A 15,038-nucleotide genomic window follows, 5' to 3' on the forward strand; every position below is an offset into this window, starting at 1 on the left:
ATTGTACGCTAAACATATTTTTAGGTTGACAGTGACACAAAGTAATTACGGTAATTTTTGCAAATTAATTCAGATTAGGTTATTCCATACTGTTTGGTGTCTCCCTGTGACACAAACACACAATACAATAGGCATGAGGCAGAACACACATTTTAGTCATTTAGCAGAAGCTCTTATCCAGAGTGACTTACAGGAGCAATTAGGGTTAAGTGCCTTGCTCACACTACACTATACACAGCACACACAGTACATTTTAGTCATTTAGCAGACGCTCTTATCCAGAGCGACTTACCGTTAGTGAGTGCATACATTTTTCATATCTAAGCATACCTCTTGAGCTGTCTGTATCCTTCTGACTGGTGGTTCTTTATTTAAAGAAACTAAATATGCTTCTCTGCATCTCTACTAAAATCTGGGTAAAAGACAAAGGAATGGGAGTCTTATTCAGTACATGAAGTTATTGCATGCCAGCTAAAATAACCACATTGTGATATGATTACATACATCAGGGGGATATACAATTGCATAAAATTAGATTTACATACAGGTTAAAAGAACTGTAGTACAAAATTATTACGTCAATATGAGCAAAAACTATAGATTTTTCCAAAAGTTTGATACAAATTGTCATGGAAAAATAACATTAGAAATGCTGATTGCCAAAGTAGGATACTAACTATGTAGGAGTATGAGAAGCAAATTAAAAGAATGCAGACCCCCCCCCCGTGAAATGACTCTGCTTTTTGACCAATATCTTGACATGTGCATCACACTTGCTAGACATACACTTCTTCTTAAAGAGAAGAGACGACAGAGGTGGAAGCTCAGAAATATGCAGAGTAGAAGCTGCAGCTTTGGACATTACTTACAAAACAACATTCAACTAAACTGACCTTAACTAAGTAATAATAATAATAATAATAATATGCCAATGGACAGGTGACTCTTATAAATGGACCTCCCTTCACCAATCATCAATCAGTCTATTGCTATGGAAATGTTCTCTGGACATTACAGCGCATTGTCCTCCAGCGCTGGTAGCCCAGATGAGACAGTGGGTTCTCTTCATGATCCTCTGTGTACCTCTGGTCCACAGTTCCCTGGCTAGAGAGACGTCAGTTAGGAATAAATCAGTAGGAACAAGAGTTGGTAACAGACTAACAGTCTACTTACAGTGAGTTGGCCAGAGTGGGGTAGAAGTATTGCACAATAAAGGGAAATGAAGTGAAAACAGTCTACATTGTTATCACACTCCAACTTACCGTCCTACAATACTGAATTATCTTCTGCTGCCCCCTCTCCATTGTCATTGTGGTACTTCACCCTGTCTTCGTTCAGCAACACGGACCCCTCTGCAAGAATACACAATAGGAGAACTCAACTGGAGAAATTAAATCATTCAGAATTAATGTGATTCAAGAATGCTGTAATTACAATGGCACTGATTCCTGCTGTGTTATGAATGCTTATGACAGTTTAAGATGATACCAGTCTTTCCCATCTATTTGAGACTGAGGGCTGTACATTTATCCATTTATTCAGCGGGACTTGAGGTGAACTATCCCTTTCTCATACACACACCTTCTTTCACCTCTCCTTTTTCAGCTGTGTTTAGGTCACCCCCTGGTCCAGCCATTTTAGTCTCATCCTTGCCCCCTGGTCCAGCGCTGCCATCCGTTTTAGTCTTATCATTGCCCCCTGGTCCAGCGCTGCCATCCGTTTTAGTCTTATCATTGCCCCCTGGTCCAACGCTGCTGTCCTTTTTAGTCTTATCATTGCCCCCTGGTCCAACGCTGCTGTCCGTTTTAGTCTTATCATTGCCCCCTGGTCCAGCGCTGCCATCCGTTGTAGTCTTATCATTGCCCCCTGGTCCAACGCTGCTGTCCGTTTTAGTCTTATCATTGCCCCCTGGTCCAACGCTGCTGTCCGTTGTAGTCTTATCACTGCCCCCTGGTCCAACGCTGATGACCGTTGTAGTGTTATTATTGGCCCCTGAGGAAACACACAGAGAGGGTAAAAAATTTACTACAGCCTTTCTACTGAACCACCAGTTTTTCCCAAACAGTGGTTTCGTAGACAGTGCAAGCCCTCCCACCCACCAATATATATGTTTTTCAAATCCGACTTGTTCTAACAATCCTCAACCTATTCGATTGTCGAATTCCAGTGGAATGCCACGATCACCTCCATCTGTGACTTACCTTCTTCAGGTTTTGTCACCGGCTTAACACTGTTGGCATTGTTGCCAGCCATCCCTGAGGACAGAAGAGCAAAGTTTGTCTATAAATCAACTTCCTCAGTTAAGGGCTGTATGACTCCTATCCTGTCTGTTGTTAGTGGAGCTTAAAGAGGAAAACTTTGTTCACAGTTGCACCAAATGATATTTCAGCATAACCCTGCATCTGCTTGGAACAATAGTCAAAGCTTGATTCTAGCAAAGGTCTGTGACAGTACCATCTCAGAAGAAATCACTAACAACACAAAGAGAATCAATCAAGTTCCTCTGATATTCTGAGATACGCAGATACACATCTAATGCTGCTTCTCCTTTATACAGTCTAAAATTAGCTCATGACTTCAGGAAATCCAAGATTCTGTAAAAAAAAGTATTAAATAAAAGTTGCAAGACTACAAGCAATGAGCTGTCGAAGATTTCTCCTACATTTCCACTCTAAGCTACTTCAATAATGAGGACACAACAGAGAACACCAATAAACAACTGGCGTACTGTACATGCACACCTAAGATCTACTGTAAATACATGTAGAACAGGTATCATCATTTCAGAATGACTGTCAGCAAAATGGTGTAGATATTAGTAGTACTTGCCCCCACTCACCTACAAGTTACCACTTACTAACCCCACATTTTGACAACAAGAATAACTTCACAATAAAGGATACCAGTAGGCATAGCATCATACACAGTGACTTCCTGCTTACAGTCATCAACAACAGAATTCAAATAAAATAGCAATCTAAGATCTTGTGATATTCTGAGATATGGAGATGAGCATCTATGCTACATCTAATGCTACTTCTGCTTTATGACGACAAAACCTGCAAACATCTCTAAACCAGCAACAGTCATATCAAACAAAAGAACGTGGAAACAGTTCTGAGAACTCAAAATGTCCTGATTGACAACCATAGAGCAGATCAAATAAAGCAGAAGACTCACACTGAAGCACATTTAATAATTAGCTTTTGGAACGTACAAACTAGGGTGGAGGTGACAGAATCTTTATCGACAGTGGTCTATAGGTGACATTTTGACAGTGCACGAATGCATAGATATGAAGAGAAACCAAAACTAACCAGGTTATTTCAAATACTCATCACGGCAGTTAATTTAAAGCACATTTTCCTTGCAGATTCCAACTGCATCATTCACATTTTATATAGGCTAGCCCACACACCGATAACTTTAAACTCACATTAGTAATCATCACCTTCTCATACGGTATGTAGATGTCTCAACAAAAACAATTTTCAAATAAATGCCACCACAAATGTGAGAAAAATTTCTGACCCCCTGTCTTGTCTGTAGCAGTAGCCTGAACACTACTGTAAATACAGGTAGAACAGGTATCCTCTTCAGGGGGTATAGCTCACTGTTGTTGCTGCTGTTATGTCAATCTGTGCTTCAGAACTATGTACATGTACAGTGCTCTGTTACTATAGATGTGCTGTTCTTACCTATTATGATGGCGACAAGTACTAATATGACGACGACAACACCAGCAACACCACCAGCAACACTTTCTTCAGATGGCTCTGAAATAAAAACACATTTTGTATTGATACTTTGAGAGGAGTTGATCAGATATTCAACATAGTGCAGCATTCAAAATGTCCTACAACACTAGCATTGTTACTGACATATTAATTCATAAGACTGTAGCATACTTATGAGTGTCCACTCACCTGGGCCAAACACATCTCCAACGGGCTCACTGACTTCTACACTAACAGCTTTCTTCAGCTTGCAGATGTACTTGTAACTGTTGATTGATTTGCCAGTATCGCTTTTAGAGACAAGCAGATGTTTTCCTATGACCTCCCACGCCCCCTCTCCCACTTTCCAGCTGTAGGTGACTGGTTCAGCATCAGTGGTGTCGCCTGCACAGGTCAGAGTGCAGGAGGTTTTGTTGGAGTTACAGGAAGAAGTGATTGTGGGTTTGGGGACTGCCACTGTAAATCCAGGAGAGAGAGACAAAGCAGGGAAAAATGCTTGTGAGGCACTGCATAATCTGCTATTTAATATAGAGGCACACAGATAGACAGAAATAAAAAATTACTTATAACATAATGTATATATCCTCTCAAGCACTTTGCAGTTGAACTCCACAGAATAAACCCCACTGTCTGTTTTCAAAATAGCCCAACATTCAAAATGTCCTACAACATTAGCAGTGTTACTAACATATGAATACATTAGACCGTAGCATACTTATGAGTGTCCACTCACCTGGGCCAAACACCTGCCCAACTGGCTCACTGGCTTCCCCTTCTCCAGCAGAGTTCTTCATCTTGCAGAAGTACTTGGAACCGCTGTTTGAATTGCCAGTGTTGCTCTTAGAGACAGTAATCTGTTTGTCTAAGACCTCCCACGCCCCCTCTCCCACTTTCCAGTTGTAGGTGACAGGTTCAGCATCAGTGGTGTTGCCCTCACAGGTCAGAGTGCAGGAGGTTTTGTTGGCGTTACAGAAAGAAGAGATTGTGGGTTTGGGGACTGCCTCTGTAAATAGAGGAAAGAAATAGGAATAATTTGGGGAAAATGCTTGTGAGGTACTGAATAACCTGCTGTTTCTACATGACCACACATACACACATACAGATGTATGCACACACACATACACACACACACACACACACACACAGATAAACACTTACTGATAACAGACAGTTTATATGTCTTGTCTTGAAGTGTGCCGTTGAACTCCACAGAATAAACTCCACTGTCTGTTTTTGTCAATCCACTGATTCCAGTAGTCAGGTTCAGGGATGTGCGCTCTTTGAAGGCACCATAGATTTCCAGACCACCAAAATCCTTGTCCCACTCTGCCACCTTGTTCTTCCCATGCTTCCATAGGATGCTTGTGATGGGGTAAGTCACTGTGGACTTGTCCGGTGTCAACACGAGCTCACCTCCCACTTTATGATAAAGATCATCTGTAAAAGAGTATCAATGTATCCAGGGTAACACATTAAATATGTAGACCTAACCCTATTGGCATTGAAAGAGACATTATTATCAACCTTTACTTTTTATGTCTAGAATTCTGCTTGCTGGGTGTATCTGGCCTATGTAGTCTGCCCACTTTGATAGTATTTTCCTCCTCACCACCACCACTGGAGTGGAAATGTATCTAGACTACACTACAGATTAAAGTCTTTGTCTACACCATGCCTCTGAGGCTTACTATTATATCACCAGCTAGGTTTCCATTCAATTTGCGACAGATTTTCATGCAAATATTCTAAAATCTGAATAAAACAATATGCACATTTTCCCAGTAGAGAGATTTTTTCCATCCAACAGACTTTTTGCGGATAAAAGGCTGTGCATGATGACATAGTCCACATAAAAATAACTTTTGCCGTTATATTCCCATGTACCGAATGAAAAATACAATTGAATAGGTTTCCATTTTAGACTCTAATGATGGTCTTCTTCTTTATCTCTGGTACTCATTTGTTCCCGTTGGCAACGACAGGATGTGGTCTATCTTAGTTATAAATATCTCTGGTACTACTCTTTGGTGCCTCCTTCTTCTTTTATGAGTTTTAACGGCGGTTGGCATCCAGTAAATGTTGCATTACCGCCACCAACTAGACAACAGTACAACTCCCTTATACATTGCTTGAAAAAATAAAGAAATACCCTACATTCACAAAAAAATATAAAACTCCACTCTTTCAATCTATTTAGTACTAACTCAGGCCAACAACCTGAAAGCATGGGACACCACCACTTAACACACCCTGTAACTCTTCTGATGTCAAGTCTCGCACACCCAAATACCTTTCTGCAGCTGCCACCACAACCTCAATTTTCTGCGACTTATGTTCCATCCCTGCAGTACAGTTGATAACCATTGCTATAAATGATCAAAATCCAATCTTACTGAAACATATATCACTTGTTGGTTTATCCCTCTGTACTGGTACAGATCACTACTCACACCACTCCTCTCAGGATCCCTCCCCCTTGACCCATCTTCCTCTACTTTCTTCACTTCCTCCGCATATGACAACTTCTGCACTACTCTAACCCTGGAAACCTCAACCTGCCTCTCTCGCATGGGACATTTCTGATCCCCAGCCCCATGGGCACCCCTACAATTAACACATACCACTACTTTCCCCAATGCTACACATTCCTTTGTCTCATGCCCTTCTGCACACTTCTCATACCTAGGAACCTCCCTCCTACATACTGCTGCCACATGCCCATAAGCTTGACACCTGTAACAACGTAATGTATTTGGCACAAAAGCTTGTACAGGGTAACATATATCCTAACATCACTTTGTCAGGCAAAGACTCAACATCAAAACTCAAAAGAACAGACAATGATTCTGTTTCACCACTCACGCCACCCTGTCTGCGTCGCACCAAACGACGAGCATCAAAAACACCTTCAGTTGGTCAACTTTTACATTTACTGCTACCCCAGTAATCACTCCTTTCAATGGCGCCCTTTTCTTGAGTGCAAAACAATTCACATCTCTTGCCCCCATTCGTTTAACGTGGAGCGCCTGCTCCCTCTGACCAGCAGAAACACAAATAATTATCACAAGACCACTTCTGGTTACCCTCACCGATTCCACAGCACATAACTCTGTTTTCACCCACCCTGAAACCACAAATGGATCAGCCAAAAGGCAAGGGTCCACTTTTTCCAAAAACTTCAATCCTACTGTCACAGACTCATCTTTATCGGTGCAAGCCTCGGGCTCCGAGAATTTCACCACACCTACCACTTCCGATACTTCGCCCTCATTCACTTCCATTTCTCCTACTGTCTTCAACACACTCTAATACTTTCTACCATTCCCCTTTAACAAACCATCTCCCTTTTTCCCACAATTTTTAACCGACTCAAGCTCACCCTCTTCCTCCTCCCTCTCTCTCTTAGACCTCCTCTGCCTCTCTTTTTCCCTCCATTCCTTCTCCGTATTCCAAGTATAAATCTCCTTATGATAGTACTGCACTTCTCCTGACATACATCTTGTTCTTGCCTTGTCAAGGAACGCCATTTAACCGGCTGTCACAATCTCTGTACAATCAGCACGAACCCCTCCTTGATGGTTTGTCACAAAAACAGTTGCGTTATATAGCTAAATGTTTGCCCACTCTGGTCTTCGCACATACGCTCCAGCCAAAATCTCACAGAGTGGGGGTAAACTATCTACATTGTGACATTATTATGGATAAGAGCGATATTATTTGTATTTGTCAAAAGGGAACAAAGCATCGATCATCATGTCACCAGAATAAGACCCTCAATATTTATTGGAAAGGAGAATCAAGCTCATCACCTTGCACTTTCACCACCCTGTGAAGTTCATCATACCTTATTTCATTTGTAGCCTAATAAACTGCATACCTAATGAACTGCAGTCGTAGTGGGAGGACCACACAACATGTCATCGCGTGACTCCATGTTTACTTCGATATGATGGTTATTATATCAATATTTGCGCATAAAAGCATTTCCACCACCATTTCTCGCATAATAAATGTTACAAACACAAAAAGATCCCACCTTGTCTAGAGTATTTTGTTTTGTCGACATTTGGAAAGTTTACCCCAAACAAATTATGTTGTTTCCATCAGGCCTGTCATTATATTTTTTACTGACTTATACTTTACTGCATAAAAAGGTTAGATGGAAACTTGGTTAGGAGCTAAGTTTCCAGCCAATTGGCGACAGATTTTCACATGAATATTCTAAAATTCACAAAGAAAATGTGTGCATTTTCCAACCAGTGGTGAGTTTCCACCAACAGACTTGTTGCAGATAGAAATCAGTGCGTCATGATGTAGTGCACACAAAATGTACTTTTTCGCTTCAGTTTTCATGTACCATCACATTTTCAACTCCACTAATAGTTTTGTCACAAAACCTGTTGCATTGAATAGCAAAATGCCTACTCTGGTCTTGGCATGTACGCTCTTGCCAACAGCTCGCAGCTACAGTGAGGATAAGATATCTACATTATGAGATTATTATGGATAAGAGCGAGAATATTTGTATTTGTCAAATGGCAGTCAAGCATCGATCATCATGTCACCAGAATAAGACCCTCGATAATTATTGGACAGGAGCATCAAGATCACCGTGCACTTCACCACCCTGTGAAGTTCACCATAACTTATTTCATCTGTACACTAATAAACTGACCTTCTTGATCCAAACCAGTCAGGTTTCAAGACTGGTCATTCCACTGAGACTGCTCTTCTCTGTGTCACGGAGGCTCTCCGCACTGCTAAAGCTAACTCTCTCTCCTCTGCTCTCGTCCTTCTAGACCCATCTGCTGCCTTTGATACTGTGAACCATCAGATCCTCCTCTCCACCCTCTCTGAGTTGGGCATCTCCGGCGCGGCTCACTCTTGGATTGCGTACTACCTGACAGGTCGCTCCAACCAGGTGGTGTGACGAGAATCTGTCTCCGCACCACGTGCTCTCACCACTGGTGTCCCCCAGGGCTCAGTTCTAGGCCCTCTCCTATTCTCGCTATACGCCAAGTCACTTGGCTCTGTCATATCCTCACATGGTCTCTCCTATCATTGCTATGCAGACGACACACAATTAATCATCTCCTTTCCCCCCTTCTGATAACCAGGTGGCGAATCGCATCTCTGCATGTCTGGCAGACATATCAGTGTGGATGACGGATCACCACCTCAAGCTGAACCTCGGCAAGACGGAACTGCTCTTCCTCCCGGGGAAGGACTGCCCGTTCCATGATCTCGCCATCACAGTTGACAACTCTGTTGTGTCCTCCTCCCAGAGTGCAAAGAGACCTTGGCGTGACCCTGGACAACACCCTGTCGTTCTCCGCTAACATCAAGGCAGTGACCCGATCCTGTAGGTTCATGCTCTACAACATTCGCAGAGTACGACCCTGCCTTACACAGGAAGCGGCACAGGTCCTAATCCAGGCACTTGTCATCTCCCGTCTGGATTACTGCAACTCGCTGTTGGCTGGGCTCCCTGCCTGTGCCATTAAACCCCTACAACTCATCCAGAATGCCGCAGCCCGTCTGGTGTTCAACCTTCCCAAGTTCTCTCACGTCACCCCGCTCCTCCGCACACTCCACTGGCTTCCAGTTGAAGCTCGCATCTGTTACAAGACCATGGTGCTTGCCTATGGAGCTGTGAGGGGATCGGCACCTCCGTACCTTCAGGCTCTGATCAGTCCCTACACCCAAACGAGGGCATTGCGTTCATCCACCTCTGGCCTGCTGGCTCCCTTCCTCTGCGGAAGCATAGTTCCCGCTCAGCCCAGTCAAAACTGTTCGCTGCTCTGGCACCCCAATGGTGGAACAAGCTCCCTCACGACGCCAGGACAGCGGAGTCACTCACCACCTTCCGGAGACATTTGAAACCCCACCTCTTTAAGGAATACCTGGGATAGGATAAAGTAATCCTTCTACCCCCTAAAAAAAAAAAAAAAAACATATTGTAAAGTGGTTATCCCACTGGCTATAGGGTGAATGCACCAATTTGTAAGTCGCTCTGGATAAGAGCGTCTGCTAAATGACGTAAATGTAAATGTAATAGAGCATGGCGTTTGCAACGCCAGGGTTGTGGGTTTGATTTCCATGGGGGGCCAGTATAAAAAAAAAAAAAAATTTATTCACTAACTGTGAGTCGCTCTGGATAAGAGCGTCTGCTAAATGACTAAAAAAAATAAAAAAATGTCAATGTGATGCTGTCTGGACAAAAGGAGTATGGCATGTCATACTTTTTCTGGCCAGACAGTATCAGATACATGGGCTACATATAGTAAGACTGAGGGGCGCTGTTTCGCTCTATCGCAAAAATCTGTCCTGAAATAAGCCCAATGCGTTTTTATCGGCATAATATGCAGACGTAAGCTTGTCGCCTACATTTCCGACTTTGGGACAACGACTCGCATTGATAGGGCGGAGACCTGAGCATCTCGCCATTATATACAGATCTCTGGTTTCAGGCACTTGCGAATTAGAAAGGAAAACGTGTGCACTGTTCGGATGCTGGCGGAAAACCGAAAGTAAATTGATGTTTTGCCAAAATTACATATTTACTCCTGTCTAAATAAAATTATTCAAAATACTTTACCAGAGAGCTTGACTTAGCCACAGAGGATCATTAGCTTCTTTTTTACAAAAATAGCTGTGGATTGTTTCAAATCACAAATCGATGCCTATTTGGGAAGCCTGCAATTTGGGCAGCACACGTGGCAATATGCCTAGCTGATTATTGAGTTGCGGCTGTCAGTGAAAAGCATCTAAAATGTGTGAAGATAATGTGTCTTGAGAATAATTTACACTGAAACAAAATATGAACGCAAAGTGTTGGTCATATGTTTCATGAGCTGACATAACAAATCCCATAAATGTTCCATATGCACAAAAAGCTAATTTCTCTCAAATGATGTGCACAAATTTACATCCCTGATAGTGAGCATTTCTCCTTTGCCAAGATAATCCATCTACCTGACAGGTGTGGCATATCAAGAAGCTGATTAAACAGCACTATCATTACATAGGTGCACCTTGTGCAGGGGTCAATAAAAGGCCACTTTAAAATGTGCAGTTTTGTCACACAACAAAATGCCACAGATGTCTCAAGTTTTGAGGGAGCGTGCAATCGGCATGCTGACTGCAGGAACGTCCACGAGAGCTGTTGCCAGATATTTGAATGTTAATTTCTCTACCATAAGCTGTCGCCAACGTTGTTTTAGAGAATTTGGCAGTACGTCCAACTGGCCTCACAACCACAGACCATGTGTAACCACGCCAGCCCGGGACCGCCACATCCGGCTTCTTCACCTACAGGATCGTCTGAAGGGGAGTGCTGAGTAGTATTTCTGTCTGTAATAAAGCCCTTTTGTTGGGAAAAACTCATTCTGATTGGCTGGGCCTGGCTCCCCAGTGGGTGGGCCTGGCTGCCAAGTGGGTGGGCCTATGCCCTCCAAGGCCCACCCCATGGCTGCACCCCTGCCTAGTCATGTGAAATCCATCTATTAGGGCCTAATGAATTTAATTCAATTGACTTATTTCCTTATATGAACTGTAACTCAGTAAAATCTTTTAAATTGTTGCATGCCCATCCAACTGATTCGTTCTGGCGCCATACTCTTTTGGTCCAGACAGCATCAGATACATGGTCGACGCATACTGAGGGAAACTGTTTCGTTCGCTCGGAAGCTTTATCTGAGATTAATGCGTCTTTCTGTTGGCGTCAGTTTAGGTCAAATAAATGTTCAATATTTCAATATTTTATTTGGATGGGCAAGGAGGTACCGTAGGGCTAGGTCATGTGTAGGTTTGAGCCTTGGTTAGGCCAGGAATCAATATTCAATAACTTCTTCAAGTGAGATCTGTGTGTAGCTAAACTGAATAGGACGGGCGCTGTCCTTATTTCTCAAAGAAACCCACATTGGTTTTAAACGACGTCTTTCTGACTTCCCATGTTGAAAATCAATATGAAGAGCGTGTTTAGGATATTGTCCATCCATAATGTCATTACAAGTTGTTTTTTTCAGTGATATGAATCCCACTAACTTGAAGTTGCAGCGCACATAGTGTTAATAAAGGACATTATCTTACATACACCTATTATTCATGATAATCAAATATTTAATGTGATGTTGTAGGATAGGATCTACATTTAGAACACAATAGCAAACAAGTGGCCTAACAAATAGTATGTAGGCCTACCAGTCGTTTCAACTTACCTCCGGAGACCACCGTTCGTGCAAGACAAAGCCAGAAGCACAATCTGATGAGCGTTAGTTTGGGCATATAGTTAATTTGTTTAGATAATAAATACAATTAAGTTCGAATGAGATATGCTAAATCCCTGTGTGGCTCATCACCTAGCCTACTTCTGATCTTTAGATTTCCTGAAGCTGTGAAAGTAAAAAGTGGTTTAGTTCCTCCCTCTGCATGAGTCGTCCTCTTCGTGGAAAATAAAATAACGTTCCATTTGACTTGTAAATAATGTTTAATAGCTGCAATACAATCACACTGTATACCAACACATGGCATTATGTTTATATGCTATATTAACTTTATTTTAATTAATTTTTTAAAATCTAACCAGTTCTGGAACATTCCTTGATGTAGTCGTGCCCATCCCTGGTCTTTGGCGCCACCCTGTGTGTATAATTGGCTACAATGCACAGAATTACATATAGAATTTCGAATTGATAGGATCTCTGTGCTATAATGTAACAAAAGTTGACAATACTGTAATATTCAAAGGTAAATGAATAACTATAGTTCATTTACTTGTCCTCCTGTCCACCGAGTGTGAGGGATTTTAATTCACCAGCCTAGCCATTCACCTGTAGGCCTATGTGGCATGCACACAAAAACATTCACACAATAAATATTTTCCTCAAAACATATAATAAATGTTTGCCATCTTGTTGTATGGATCAACATTACATTATAATTCACATTATTCAAAGTTGAAAAATTATAGTAGCCTAGGCTAAACATGACAGCACATCACATACAGGATAACAATATGATACTTAATACTTAAATATTTGTTAAACACACTATATACACTACATTACCAAAAGTATGTGGACACCTGCTTGTCGAAAATCTCATTCCTAAATCATGGGCATTAATATGGAGTTGGTCCCCCCTTTGCTTCTACAACAGTCTCCACTCTTCTGGGAAGGCTTTCACTAGATGTTGGAACATTGCAGCGGGGACTTTGCTGCGGAGCCACATGAGCGTTAGTCAGGTCGGGCACTGATGTTGGGTGATTAGGCCTGGCTTGCAGTCGGCGTTCCAATTCATCCCAAAGGTGTTCGATGGGGTTCAGGTCAGGGCGCTGTGCAGGCTAGTCAAGTTCTTCCACACCGATCTCGACAAACCATTTCTGTATGGACCTCGCTTTGTGCACGGGGGCATTGTCATGATGAAACAGGAAAGGTCCTTCCCCAAACTGTTGCCACATAGTTGGAAGCACAGAATGTAATTGTATGCTGTAGCGTTAAGATTTCCCTTCACTGGAACTAAGGGGCCTAGCCCGAACCATGTAAAAACAACCCTAGACCATTATTATTATACCCACCCGTAGTATGCCGTCCAGCAGGTATATCTCATTGGTCATCCCCAAAGCCAACACCTCCTTTGGCCGCCATTCCTTCCAGTTCTCTGCTGCCAATGACTGGAACGAACTGCAAAAATCTCTGAAGCTGGAGACTCTTATCTCCCTCACTAACTTCAAGCATCAGTTGTCAGAGCACCTTACCGATCACTGCACCTGTACATAGCCCATCTGAAATTAGCCCACCCAACTACCTCATCCCCATATTGTTATTTATTTTGCTCGTTTGCACCCCAGTATCTCTATTTGCACATCATCTCTTGCACATCTATCATTCCAGTGTTAGTACTAATTGTAATTATTTTTGCACTACGGCCTATTTATTGCCTTACCTCCATAACTTGCTACATTTGCACACACTGTATATATATTTTCTGTTGTATTTTTGACTTTATGTTTTGTTTTACACCATATGTAACTCCGTGTTGTTGTTTTTATCGAACTGCTTTGCTTTATCTTGGCCAGGTCGCAGTTGTAAATGAGAACTTGTTCTCAACTGGCTTACCTGGTTAAATAAATGTGAAATAAAAAAATAAAAATATTCCTCCACCAAAATAATGACCAGCACTGTATACCAGAGGGACATTTGAAGGAATTTGATGAAGACAACCACTGTGTTTGTCAAATTAAAACATTGAGGCATTAAAACAAATGCACATGCACCATTGTTGTTTGTAATACAACATCTCAGTACTGTAGAGCACTCTCTTTTAGTAATAAAACATTTAAAACAGAAAGTGGAGTGGGTTGGCATAAAGCGCTCTGGGGAAAATACCTGAAAAGGTATCATACAACCACAAAGTGATTGATACTATGGCTTCAAACAACAAAAACAACCTGCACAAATTGATGGAGATTTGTAAAGACAAGGTATGAATTGTGAGAAAGGGTAAGTGTCAGTGGGTGCTGTAGGTGGGTGTGGTGCAGGAATCAGGCGCAGGACGCAGAAAATAAGTCCAAAAGACTTTAGTGAAAGCACACTCACTACACGAGCCAAAAGCCCGGAGGCGAAAATCCGCACACAGGCGTAAACCAAAAAGGCGCACTAACATGTGCGTAAATACCCTCCTAAAACAGAGGAGGAAAACTACGAAGAGCAAACGGGCAACTGTAGCGCACAAACACGACAGCGAAACAATCACACACAACACTTGACTAACACAACGAGAACTTATAGGACACTAATTAGCGCTAAACGAAAACAGGTGTACATAATAAAGACAAAACCAAACGAACATAGAAACATTCAACGGTGGCAGCTAGTACTCCGGAGACGACGACCGCTGAAGCCTGCCCGAGCAAGGAAGAGAGGCAGCCTCGGCCGAAACCGTGACAGTAAGAATCTCTTGTTTTTGTCAATCATCAACTGTTCTGAGATACAAATATTGCCCTCAAATGTCTGAAGTACTGTAAGTTCATAAAGCACACAGCTCATCACATTATACAGTGAGCTCCAAAATTGTTGGGACAGTCACACATTTTTTGGTTGTTTTGGCTTTATACTCCAGCACTTTGGATTTTTAAATGACACAATGACTATGAGGTTAAAGTGCAGACTGACTGTCAGCTTTAATTTGAGGGTATTCTCATTCATATCGGGTTAAAGCTGACAGTCTACACTTTAACCTTATAGTCATTATCTAATTTCAAATCCAAAGTGCTGGAGTACAGAGCCAAAATAACAAAAT

At 42.1% G+C, this 15,038-nt stretch overlaps 1 protein-coding gene across 2 annotated transcripts; it reads right to left on the reverse strand.

Annotated features, from left to right (window-relative positions):
* Positions 1 to 383: 383 nt before the first annotated feature.
* LOC121558088 lies at positions 384 to 12,244 on the reverse strand. Of its 2 annotated transcripts, none has more exons than XM_041871583.2 (9): positions 11,957 to 12,244; positions 4,896 to 5,174; positions 4,471 to 4,740; positions 3,927 to 4,193; positions 3,699 to 3,776; positions 2,202 to 2,255; positions 1,582 to 1,992; positions 1,263 to 1,352; positions 384 to 1,100 (listed from the first exon to the last, which is right to left on the reverse strand). In XM_041871583.2, the coding sequence occupies exons 1-8, from the start codon at positions 12,021 to 12,023 to the stop codon at positions 1,267 to 1,269; spliced, it is 1,512 nt and encodes a 503-aa protein (XP_041727517.2). In that variant the 5' UTR covers positions 12,024 to 12,244; the 3' UTR covers positions 384 to 1,100; positions 1,263 to 1,266. The 2 variants fall into 2 exon arrangements, with proteins under 2 accessions (XP_041727517.2, XP_041727516.2); XM_041871582.2 differs by having other exon boundaries at positions 384 to 1,104; positions 11,957 to 12,242.
* Positions 12,245 to 15,038: the final 2,794 nt, after the last annotated feature.

This window comes from Coregonus clupeaformis, unplaced genomic scaffold (genome assembly GCF_020615455.1).
Source record: "Coregonus clupeaformis isolate EN_2021a unplaced genomic scaffold, ASM2061545v1 scaf1412, whole genome shotgun sequence".
Taxonomy (NCBI): Eukaryota; Metazoa; Chordata; class Actinopteri; order Salmoniformes; family Salmonidae; genus Coregonus; species Coregonus clupeaformis.

Bases quoted from the DNA above. Each gene is read 5' to 3' on its own strand.
- LOC121558088 (XM_041871583.2), bottom strand. From the start codon at position 12,023: ATGCCCAAACTAACGCTCATCAGATTGTGCTTCTGGCTTTGTCTTGCA. The intron at 4,741-4,895 runs GTAAGTGTTTAT...CTCTATTTACAG, and splicing joins ATATAAACTGTCTGTTATCA to AGGCAGTCCCCAAACCCACA. The intron at 4,194-4,470 runs GTGAGTGGACAC...CTGGATTTACAG, and splicing joins TGGGCAGGTGTTTGGCCCAG to TGGCAGTCCCCAAACCCACA.